Source organism: Protobothrops mucrosquamatus, unplaced genomic scaffold (assembly GCF_001527695.2).
Source record: "Protobothrops mucrosquamatus isolate PMUCROS unplaced genomic scaffold, P.Mucros_1.0 scaffold183, whole genome shotgun sequence".
Classification (NCBI taxonomy): Eukaryota; Metazoa; Chordata; class Lepidosauria; order Squamata; family Viperidae; genus Protobothrops; species Protobothrops mucrosquamatus.
In genome coordinates, this window is record NW_015386542.1 from 245926 (window position 1) to 258565 (window position 12640).

Here is a 12640-nt window from a genome sequence, read left to right on the forward strand (position 1 = left end):
CCCCCCCCCCCCCATATTAGATGGCAATCCAACATCATGTCATGACATTAACCTTTTAGTAAGGTTCACTGAAAGTAATGCTACTAAGTAATATTTACTGGAAGCAGTAACCCAACTACTTCCTGTTTGATAAGAAAGCGTAATCACACCACTCACTTGGAGCTTCATCAGGTCAACAAGGATCCTGGTTATTGGGTTGCTTCTTCTCTATCCTCAGAAGAATAATTCAGCAAGAAAACTGGGCCATCTGGAAGTTTTTCCAGAAGAGACGGAAATTCCATCTTGGAATTAAAATCCAAATTGAATAAATGATTTCCACTGTCCTAGGCTAGTAAATAAATAAGTCCTGCTCAGAATACCACAGCAAGATAACAAGATTTTTGGAAACCCAACATTACCCAGATATAGGTAATCCTTGATTTACAACAATTTATTTCGTGATCATTTGAAGTTACAATGGCACTGAAAAAAGTGACTTCTCACCATTTTTCACACTTAACGACTGTTGCAACAGGATCAAAATTCGGGACTTGGCAACTAGCTTGCAATGTGAGCAACATTTGTAGCCTTCCCAGCTGCTTCCAACAAGCAAAATCAATGAGTGAAACCAGATCCCCTTAACGACCACATGAGTCACTTAACAACTGCAGCAATTTGCTTAATAACTGTGACCAAAACATTGTAAAATGATGTGCAACTTAATAACTGCCCTGCTTAGCAATGGAAATTTTTACAAAAGTTCTGTTCGTAAGCTGAAGACTACCTGTCAAGGATTTAAGATTAGTTTCCTAAATAAAGCAGAATTTAGTGCAAAATCATATATCACTATAGTAATCACAAATATAAGGACAGATCAGCTGCAAAGATTTTCTATATATTTAAAACTATTAACATCACAAGTCCATCTCCGTAAGAATTTTTAGTATTATCAAAACACCGTTTTGGTATTTTTGGTATTTTTTCCAAATGCATTTCTGCTTGGTGGGTATATAAAGATGAATACGATGCAGTAACTTTCTAATCCTATATAGCATTACATCTTAGTGTGTTCCTGTGAAATAAGCAGGATGAATATGAAAAGTCACTTGTGTGCTATCATTTGCATTTAGGACTTACAGTAGGTATCTGCTCCAAGCCATTGTACAATGCTGCAGCAGTATAAGGAATGAGAGTTTCCACTGCTTACAATCTAACAACTCTGCAGTTTTGCAGAAATAAATGTTTCAAATTGTTGTATGGTTATTCAGAGTGGCTCACCTGTTTAGGTGCAAACTGAAAAACAGTCTCAGGCAAGGAAAAAAAAACCTAACCTATTTTTTGCTCCACATGTCTTTCTCTTGCCTGAGAGCAAAAGAAAATGTGAAGAAAATAATGCAAAGCAAATGTTGCTACTTTATAACCCTTTTTAGTGGGATATGACTGGATTGAGATAAACATGTAACTGTTTTAATTGTCTTATGGAAATACAGTTGGGGGGGGGACCTCAAAACAAAAGATAAGTAGAGTATCAAGAACAGGATAGAAAGGGTGCTATAAGATGTACAATTAAGCCAGATGTTATAATATTAGAAAAAAAATGTTGCTGCAGATTGATGGGAACACAGTGACAGTTGTGAATGACATCTGAGGACCATTAATGACACCTGAGACAAATGTTTTAGAAACCTGCTTTGCTTACTCTGATTATGAAAATATTGGAAGATTTTAATAAAATTGTTCACCAGATAATTGCCAAACAGCAGCATCTATGGGACGGAGAAGGGAGATAAAAGTAGGATCATACTAATACAATGGAAGTGCCACCCTTTCTGTTTATGCATTGTGGACTTTGTGCAGATATGAAAAAGTGGAGCTTCCATCACAACAATGTGGCACAGCTTTCATCGGTCTGACAACAGCAATGGATTGTGCAGACTACTCTACAGTACTGCCAATGCCCCCCTATTCAAAAATAGTTGAGGTCTAGGTGGGATAAACAGTTGGGCATCAACTGTTCTTCAAGGTAATGAGCAACTACTTGGACAAACTATTTACCCTTTTAAAAATATCTGGAGCCCATCCACCCCCTGAGATTGTGTGTGAAGCAACAACACATACCTTAGCACTAGCTGGAAAAATAGGCTCTGTTCTGAGCTGGAAAAATATAAAGGAAAGGAGACCACATCATCCTTGCTTAGACCTTGACTGAAAGTTAACTGAGAGGACAGCTAAGATACTGCACCTTTCTATGTGGTCTACATTCAAAACAGAACCTCAGATGCTTTCAGTCATCCAAACAAGAGTCCAGAGAAGGAGGCAGGGTCTGATAAGCTTGGAGAAGGCAGAGACTGATCCTTGTACTGCTCTAAGCAGACTTCCAGTGTCAGAACCAGTGCTTGTAAGTGATATGGAACAGGTGACTGTGTTGCATACAAGTCTTTATAGTGCTGAAAGAAAATTATGTTTCTTTCCTGGCTTCCTATAAGAGAGCAGACACAGGAAAAGAGATTTCCATATTTAGCAGTCAACTTGGGCTTACCTGGATCACTAGTTTATTTTCTTTATTTGGTAGAATCCTGTAAGTATATACGCAGTTCTGATACCTGGAATGCATGAAGAGAAAACATTAAGATAGTTCAGGAAAAAAAATCATCTTGGGAAACCATCTAATATTCCGAACAGTCCCCAGAATTGTTTATAAGGTATGCATCCACTCTAGTTTTCCCTATGAAAGGGTTCCTGTCAGTTCTCAGACACTATACTTTTAGTTCTATCTTGCCAATAGCAATCTACTGCTAAAGGCTTTTGTCCTTTAAAAACCCCTCTTTTTGTTAAAAAAAAAAAAAGTCTTGTCAACCTTCTTTTTTTCCATGATGTAAGAATAGCTAGAGTATTTCAGTAGAGTATTGTAGGATTTTGATCTGAAAAGATTTCAATCTTGATATCTATTTCCATTTTTCCTCACATATTTGTAAAAATAAATCTGAAGATTCATGTTAATATTTTGTCCCCAAGAACATTGTTTTTAAAGAACAGAAATTCCCAAAGCTTTGATTCACGTAACAAATTTCAAGCTTGTTTTTTAAAAAAATTTAAAATAAAAATATTTTTAGTATCAGAAAGTACACACAAAGTAATAAACAAAGCATCTCTTGTCATCTGCATGCTGCCTTTTCATTTTTGACCATGAAACAATTTCCAATCTTTTTAAGAGCAGTTGTCAAATTAAAGTCAAAGGGTACTTGGAAAATCATTACAATGAAAGGGCTGCACCTGAAAATCAGCTGACAAAGCTATTTTTCACTCAGCTATAAAGGAAGAGAAAGTAGCTGCTGGTTGTTTTACATAAGCAGCCTGAATCACAGAATCAGTCATCTGTATATCAATGTGCATAATTATTGCACATGCATTCAAATCCTTCCCTTCCAAATGGAATGGAAGAGGGCTCTTGACACAAATGGCTTGGCTTCCTCTGGCTGGATTGGATTCACATTTTTCTCCAATTAGGAACTCTCTCCAGTTGGTGTGCTGATGCTTCAGCTGCTGAAACAAATTGTGCACTGAATAAATGCCAAAGGTGCACTGAATAAATGGCAAAAATGACATATATTGGGTTTCAAATTGCCAGACATGCAATCTGCATTTTTAGTTTTAAGTTGCTAAAGATTCATTGACTGCATTTCCACCAGTGGTTACCCTGATTATTAAATGCAAATGTATGCCTTCAAAGGTAATAATACTATGGAATTTCTCACAAAAAAACTGCTTTTCGCTTGTTTCTTTGAGACCTATTATGCCAATGATTTCTACCTATCACTATCTACAAAAAAAACCCCTCATGAATTGATTTAGGTTTGTTTTTTTGATCAATACGTCATAGAATATATCCTTAACAATATCGTCACGATAACTTTTAAAATTTTCCTAATATGTGAATGATACAACTTTTCCATTGCATTCATTAACATTTTATACTCTATTCTTCTTTATTTTTACTTATAAATCTGAGTTATCTGTTCTTTATCTTAAATAATGCTTTTCATTTGTGAGTGGAATAACCTTGCTACAGTAGAAAAAGATTTGTGTTTGCACTGTATTCTGATAGCAATATTCATAGTGTGGCTAAGAACCTTATAGGACCTTGTGCCTTATATCAGTATAGTTAAGATGTTTAATAGAAACGATGTTTAAGTAGAAAAAGTAGGAAGCCTCCTGTTTCAAAAGAATAGAATTAGCAGAGAGCAGCATTGCCTTGTACAAATTTCATAAAATTTTAACATAATTCCAGCACATTCATAGCTTTAAAAAAAATGCTGGTACAAATTTACTGATTGGCCTGGCTTCACGAAAAACATTTCAAGTCACAATTTTAGGAAAAGTTGCAATTTCAAAGTAAATTTCTCAGAGGGGAAAAATAAAAATTGGGAAATGACAGAGGAATAGAAATAAGAGATAATGTAGTCTCTTTCATAAAACTCTGAACGAGGGAAGGTAGTCACACAAGGCAATCTAGAAGGCTCTTCTGAAACAGCAAAAGGAAAGAAAACTATGGATTTGTTTTTCATCAGAGTTGTTACTGAAATTCAAATTTAATTTTAAAAAAGATGTTCAATAATATCACTCTGAGAAATATCATTTTGTTCCAGGCCCAACTATACTTTTATAGTCACTTTAAAACAAATCTGCAGAATCTTTGGAGGCAACTTCTGCTAACTTCAGATCAACAGTTTGTTTCTGTATCAGAAAGAGTGGAGGGATAGGAGAGCCACTTTATTGAAATGAGGCAAGACTGAAATAAATACTGCATGTGCAGATTCCTCCTCCAAAGTGTAGACTTTGGCCACAAGAGAGTTATGCAGTTCTGAATCTGATACTAGTGTAGTGTAGTTTGCAGCAAGATTAGGATTAAACACATTCTAAAACTGAGAGGGCAGGACTATAGAGTTTCCAGTACTGGGGGATTAGACATTTCCCCCTTCTTTTTCCAATTGTGAAATTGACAGAAACAGTCTTTTCCACAATGCAATTAGGGGCATGGAAAATGGTTTCTGCTTCATGCCAGTGGAAGTTTTAATCCTATTGCTAATTGTGACCTGTACCATCTTCATTAGGAGGGAAAAAAAAGGTGGAGCTCTTTCCAGAAAGTGGAATTTTTCTGCCAAGCACTTAGAATTGGTGAGAGAAGAAGTTGGTTTACTTGCAAGCCTTCTTTTTAGAGGCAGGACTTTAGAGTGTGATATTTTTATTGAAGAGGAAAGGTCCAACTTTCCATAAAAAAGTTAAAATACATTTATTTATTTATTTATTTATTTATTTGTTAGTTATAATTTATTTGTCATAATAATTATAATTATTATATGAAGAGCCAGAGAATTTATAATAAAAACAGACCTGCTTCCATCTTCTGTAAGACTGCCACACAGTCTTAAAATTTTGTATAGCACTAACCAGAGGACCTAATTCTCACCAAATTTAGGCTTGTTGGGTTGACATAAACTGATAGTTTTGCAGGCAGCACTGCAGCAACCGGAATAGGCTGAAGCATGCAGCCCAGTGACAGAAAGAGGCAGGGATTAGCCACTGCTGTCCAGAAGAGCAAATCTACTCAGGAGTATGTATGTATGTATCAGACCCTAACACATCACCCAAACTCAGGGCTCTGAGGAGAACCAAACCAAAAACCCAGGCATTGTAACAAGATTAAAGGATTAAGTTCAGGGTTTGGGTTTTGGTTCTTCTCAGAGCCCTGAGTTTGAGTGATGTGTTAGGTTCTGATAGGGTTGAGCAGGAATGCCTAGAAATAGGGGAAAAGACTCATCTCCCAAATGCCAACTGCACAGTTTGCAAAACAGAAGTTTGTACCATTGGTTTGAGATGGACTTTTTGTTTAATCAAATAGTATTCCACATGAGAGTTGTATCATGTCATAATCATGTCTCATTCACAAAATTGCTTCTCGCTGCCTAAAAAGCCTCTTAAGCAAGAAGAGGGAAGATGCTTGCACAATGCCTTTTAATTGTAAGGCTATCATATATGTTTCATAATCACATACACAAACTTTGCTTTTCAGCTTTTTGGCTCATATCTTCACAGGTATGACCTGAAGGCCAGACAAGGAATAATGGATGGAAACTGATCAAGGTGAGATTCAACCTAGAAATAAGGAGAAATTTTCTGACAGTGAGAACAATCAACCAATGGAACAGCTTGTCTTCAGAAGTTGTGGGTGCTTCATCACTGAAAGCTTTCAAGAAGAGATTGGATAGCCACTTGTCAGAAATGATATAGGGTATCCTGTTTGAGCAGGGGGTTGGACTAAATTACCTATAAGGTCCCTTCCAACTCTGTTAGTCTATATTCTGTATTTTTTAGCCACTACCACTAATGATAAAAATTACTACAATAAAAACAATGGAGTAGAAATTTCAGAAAATGTACCATATGCAACTCAAATAAAGTACAAAATTATCCCAAAATACAATCATACTTTGAATGATTTCATTAGTTTAAGTAAACATTTATAGCCTTGGATTTTAATATTTGACCAGATAATGTTGTAAATCAAGATAAATCACTAAATTGATGGAAACGTTTAATCATTTTATAAGAGGATACCTTTTAAATATTTGCCATTAAATAAAGAAGATAATGAGCAAATATTTCTTTTATATATGATAATGGAATGTATAGCTTTTGTCATTTTTCATCTGTGAAGCTCTCTGAGAATAGAGCATTAAGAATAGTGATGGGATCCATGAATACCTTGAAAAAGTGGAACTGAAATGTAGATAAAATGTTCCTTTCAGCCTCTAGTAAAGCTGAGAAGGCATTTCCTGCTGTGTTTAAAACTGAATTTAGGACATTATTTAGACTTTATATGGTTTCAATTAAAAAAAAAGACCATCAAAAATTTTCAGGGTTAGTCAACCTTGGCTCTTTTATGACTCGTGGACTTCAACTCCCAGAATTCCTGACCCAGCTGTGCTGGCTCAGGAATTCTGGGAGTTGAAGTCCACGAGTCATAAAAGAGCCAAGGTTGACTACCACTGATTTAGATGATACATATATATATAATGTATAACTTTTAGTTTAGTTTTTTTTTAAAGTCTAATGGTAAATTGATTTTATGGGGGATACCCAACTTTAAAAATTGGATCAAAGATGGTGATATGGAAAAATTGGATGGAAATGGGGAAATTGACTTTGGACCAACTATTACATTGTGTTAAAAAATTCATTATCTATCAGGTGGTCCAAAGTACACATCAGATATTGAAATATTTACAGCTACAATATTTGCTAACATTATTTGGACTAGCAGCATTTTCAGTTTCTGAGACATCTGAGATAATAGAACAATTTGTTAATTCCTTTAAATTTAAAAATTATTATTAGATATTTGTTATCAATCACTCAATTTGATATGCAAGTGCTAAGAAAAGAGTGGAATAAAGAATTAGGGTTCCTATATTGTCTAGACCAGGGCTTTTCAACCTTTTCACAGATTGTACCACTTTTAGGACATGACAATTTTTGAGTACCACCAGTGCTTAGCAAGGTTTCAAAAATTTGATGACTAAAAAAAAGGGGGGGATTTTGGGTTTTACTGATTAGATTCATTTGTTGTTATAGAAATGGCTAGTTTATAATATTATGAAAAAGTAAAAAGTTGAGGTTCAATGTTAATGCTTCCTTCTACTGCAACAGAGGAAGTCTATTCTTTTTCCCTTCTCCCCCTCACTTTCCCCCCCTTTTTCCTCCCCACTGTGTCCTACTATTTGCTTTTGTATTTTTGTATTTTATTCTATAATCTAATAAAATATTACAAACTGTAGAAAAAAAGAAAAAAGTACCAGTTTTAATTTCTTCAGTGGCTGTTCCTTTGCTGAATCACTTTCCCTTTGCACTGACAAATGTATGATGAATGTATCTATGTTTATTAATATGCACCACTACCAGCTAGCTCAGGGGTCTTCAAACCTGGCACTTTTAAGACTTAAGAACTTCAACTCCCAGAATTCCTCAGCCCTCATGGCTGATTGAGGAATTCTGGGAGTTGAAGTCCACAAGTCTTAAAGTTGCTAAGTTTGTAGACACCTGAGCTAGCTGGTCAGCCCTTCTTCCTCTCTCCCTTCTGAGTGTAGTAAGAATGCACCCCCAATCCCTTCTCTGGAGCCTGAAAAACACAGGAATCAAGTGCAAAGCAAGAAAGGCTCACAAAATAAAGAAACACATAAACTCCGGGGTTTTTTTCTTTAAGCTGCCTCAGGCGTGTCACGTGTCACAATGTTGCAATCCGAGACTGAAAGGCTTCGGCAATTGCAAAAAGCTTTAGCCTTAAATTAAGCCTGTTTACCTTCAAATAAAACTTTCTAAAAACCATAGACAGACTCAAGATAAGAGGGTAAAACTAATTACATTTGTTTAAAGGAATTAAACCTACGGAAGTCAACACTTTGGACTCATTGCTAGCCTAAAATACAGACTAAAATATTCCAATAACCAAAGCACACAAACGGAGCCTCTGAATTACAAAACGCTGTAAAAACTGTACAAAAATCCTTATGGTAACCCAATCAAGCTGCCAGATGATCTAGAACTAAATAAACCCACCTCCTTTCTGATATGTTCATCTGCGGGCGTCAGCACTGATTGCATTCTGCTAGTTGGAGAAAACGAACTAGGGGACCAGCTTCTTCTTCTTCCCTGTTTCTTTTTCCTCTCTGCCTGCTGTGCTCCCCTTCTCTTTCCCTGTTGTCTTTTTTTCCCTTCCCCGCCCAAACCATCTCCTTTTATAGCCTCTCCTCTCCTCCCTCCGTTTTTCTTCAATTCATCTCCAGCTCCGCACTGCTTCTGGAAGTGCCAATCAGCTGGAGCCCTGCTGGCTCCTGGGGTTTCTGCCGAGCCCAGACAGTCCTGCAGCTGTAGCTGCCTCTCCCTCAGGCTTGGGTCGCTTCGGCTCATTCCCCTCCCCTGCTACACTTCTCTAGGACAGTCGCTCATGTATCACCTGCCACGAGGCAAAGTGCCACAGGTGGTACACGTACCACCAGTTGAAAAGCCCTGGTCTAGACAATGGGAAAGTGTCTTCTGTAGCAGGTGTGTCAAATTGGCAGCCCATGGGCCGGCATCACGCACAGGCCATGCCCACCCTGGCTCTGCAAAGGCAAAAAATGTTGTGATACATCACAAAACGTTACGTGATGCAATCGAGTTTGACACCAGCGTTCTATAGCAAGATAGTGAATGGATCTCAAACTTACATAACAAAATATTAGAATTTATTGGATTCCATTACATTTGTATAGAAAAGAAATCTGAAAACCAGCATTTTATTGGAGATGTAATAAGGATAATACTTCTTTAAAATGCAATTTTTTTACAATGCCCCATACTTACTTAATTTGGGGAGTAAGTAGTGCATTATATAAACATGATTGTGTGATAGAAGCTAAAATGTTCAGAATATAATATTCTCTTGAGCTACATACCTAGTACATGGAATTTGACAGCTGATCAACTAAACAGATTCTTTGTTGCATTTTTCACTTTTAAAAAATACTTTCTATGGATTTTTTCTTTGACAATGAATATATTTTTATTATTATCATTATATTTTGTTCTTTTCTTTTTTATTATTTTAAAATCATTTTTGTTATCATTTTAAAAGCAATGAAAATAAACATTTTTTAAAAAGAGCTGGAAGAACTAAAATTTCAAGATCCCAGTAATATAATATCAGATAAAGGTTTCCCCAGGTTTTAAATATTAAATTATTTAATACCTATTTTATTGTTAATTTTAAATGAGGTTTAAACCTTTTTTATTTAATGAGACAATCAAGAATATTCACCAGAATAGAAAAGCAGTGTATTAATCAAATAAGAATGACACCAGGTAATTTACTAAAGCGTATATTTAGTACTAGAAACTGGATTTATATTCATTTAGGGCATTTTAAAAATAACTTGATTGGCGAAAATTGTTTCAATGGATGGCTATAATCCTGCTGTAAAAGGTACGGATCTGCTTAAGATATTATTGAAAATTTCCCACTCTCCATTCAGGGAGAGTTTCAGTATTTCATTTTTTTTGCATGAAAGAAACCTTTTGGCAAGAAGTGAAACACCTTGAGCAGATCAACACTTGCCTAAACCAAGGAACTAAATATTGAATTATCTTATATTTTTAAATTAGATTGCCTCGCTCAGAATGCTACCAATTCAGCTCAATACCAGCTCAGAAATTCCTTGTTCTAAAAATGACTTTAAACTATTGTATTTCCTTCTAACAGTCTAGAACTATTACCTGGAGATAATTTTACGGAAATTAGAAATGGATTTCAGAATATTATTTAATGAAGCATTAACTACAGGTGTGGTCAAAAAACTCAAAATAGTAGCCATGACTATGCAATTGAAGCTATGGCTATTTTTTTAATACATTGACCATACTCTGTGGACACCCTAATTTGTTTACTTAAATATTACCTCTACTCTTTGTCCACTCAGGAATTCAACCTGGTATGCCAAGTATCAATTAACCTGCTGATAACATCTTTAACAATTATAAATTTTATTTAATTATCAAATTAAAATGTCAGAACAAATCACATTGTGGCCTAGCACTAGGAAGACCCTAATCTAGGCACCAGACAACCGTTTTTAGAGGAGTTAGTTAACAGCATCAAGTAGAGATATAATATATGTCAAAACACAGAGAAAAGAATTTAGCAAACAATACTAGTATTTCTTTACTAATCAGACTATATTCTCCAGCAGTTCTACAGTAAATACTAAGATTAATTGTCCTTTTGATTTCTTATACCCTCTTTACAAACTTTTTCTTATTCATCAGGTAAAATCAAAGATTATTTGATCATAATAAGCTATAATGTATATATTTGTATGAGTGGATGCTTTAGTTTTGATAAAACATGTTTAAAATTTTGTTTCATTTACTGTAACCTTTGAACCAACCATCATAATAGGACCATCACCAACTCCAGTGAAAATATGAGTTTATCTCACTCATAATTCAGAGGCTTTATTTGGAATTAATCAGCTGTTCATTGAAAAAAAGTATTTTTAAGGGCTACAGTACTAAGGATCAACAACATCTTTCAGTCATCTATTATTGAATTTCTGCTATAGAGTGCAGTGGAAAAGGAAACATTCCTGGCAAAAATGCCACTTTTCTGCATAATTTTTTTTCAATAACTTGTGTGAGAGGGTCTCTGTGTATGAACAATTTAGAATTAGAACTGGTTTTTGATCATTCCTAGTTCTTCACATGCAGAACAAAAGTTGCACAATTACAAGAAGAAGGCACTTGTGCCCCTTAGATTTTGCTGAACTTCTGTATCCAGGAAATCTTGAAGGATATAATTTGCCTATCCTTCCACTGCTGAATTACAACATTTACATTAACTGACTTTCTATATAATTAAATAGTCTGGATAGAAAAGAACGATTTTCTTCAGATGTTTTCCATATATTCCCAGGTATATACTCCACCAGCATAACCCCCCCCCAAAGCAATATCTCATTAATCTAAGTAAGGTAAATCAGGTCAACATCCTTTATCCAGTCTTTGCATACACAGTATGTATAATTACATCAATCATACCTCAGTTCCTAAGAAAATTTGGTTCCTGGGTGCTAAATCTAGTGGTTAGTCTGACCTCAGTTTGCTAAAATGAAAACAACAAGAAGATGAGATCTTATGGCTAACTCCATAAATGTTCTAAAAATTACCTTTTGTCCAATGCCTACCTTTAAATATGTTTATTTATTATGAAATTTATTTTACCACATTTCTGGTAAATATGTTACCATTTTTTCAGATAATTTATTCTAGAATGATACTTAATTGGCCAAGTACTTTTAATGCTTCTTCCACACTCTTAACTGAACTCAAGTGTCATCACCCATCATACAGAGACAAGACCCTTCTTCCAATTCTCTGTGAATTAAATCAGTAAAAGAGCAGGTGAACGGAGGCAAATCAACAGCCATACTCACAGCAAACAGAGGGCGTAAGCTGAAGAGACAGACTCACTGGCCCGGACGAGAAAACTTCCATCCTTGCCCACTTTAGAAAGTAAGTCCTCAGCTTTTGAACGAGTGATGCTTCCATGGTACCAGCACTGATCCATGCCTTGGATTTAAAAAAGAAAAAACCCAAAATATAAAATAAAACTTGAAGAAACATTAACTACTCAGACAGCAGTTAAGAAAAGATCTCAAAGTTGTCTGTTCACAGAGCTCAGCAGCTGCTTGCTACTCACTCAGCTTCCTGTTTAATGGTGGAGAGAGACAGAGAGAGAGAGAGAAAGGAAACAGAGCAGAGAACTTCCTCATACAAATTAAGCCAAATGAAATGGGACAACCACACACACACCTCCCCATTCACTCTCTCAATGCAACTATACAGTGCTGCCTTCACCAAGTAGTTGGGATTTCATCTTAGTTCTTCCTTTCAACTTTGCAGAAATTTGAAAGGATTAGCTTATTCTTAGAACATTGCCCCTAAATTAAATTGTCATTATAAAACATGACAGTCTAATTTCTTCATTTACCCTGCTTCTGTTTTCCTTGCTCCTCATCTATTATATCTGACTTACTGTGTGAGTTTTCATACAGCGAGCGGAGAGAAAAAT

The 12640-nt window shown here is 35.6% G+C and overlaps 1 protein-coding gene across 1 annotated transcript in view; it reads right to left on the bottom strand.

Moving 5' to 3' along the window:
• Positions 1–12136, bottom strand: part of INPP5D (inositol polyphosphate-5-phosphatase D) — an 82856-nt gene extending 70720 nt beyond the window's left edge. Inside the window, exons 1-2 of the mRNA XM_029283693.1 lie at positions 12003–12136; positions 2519–2582 (exon numbers count right to left, since the gene is read on the bottom strand). Coding sequence (XP_029139526.1) covers positions 2519–2582; positions 12003–12136 — 198 coding nt within the window. The remainder of the gene's footprint in view (positions 1–2518; positions 2583–12002) is intronic.
• Positions 12137–12640: the final 504 nt, after the last annotated feature.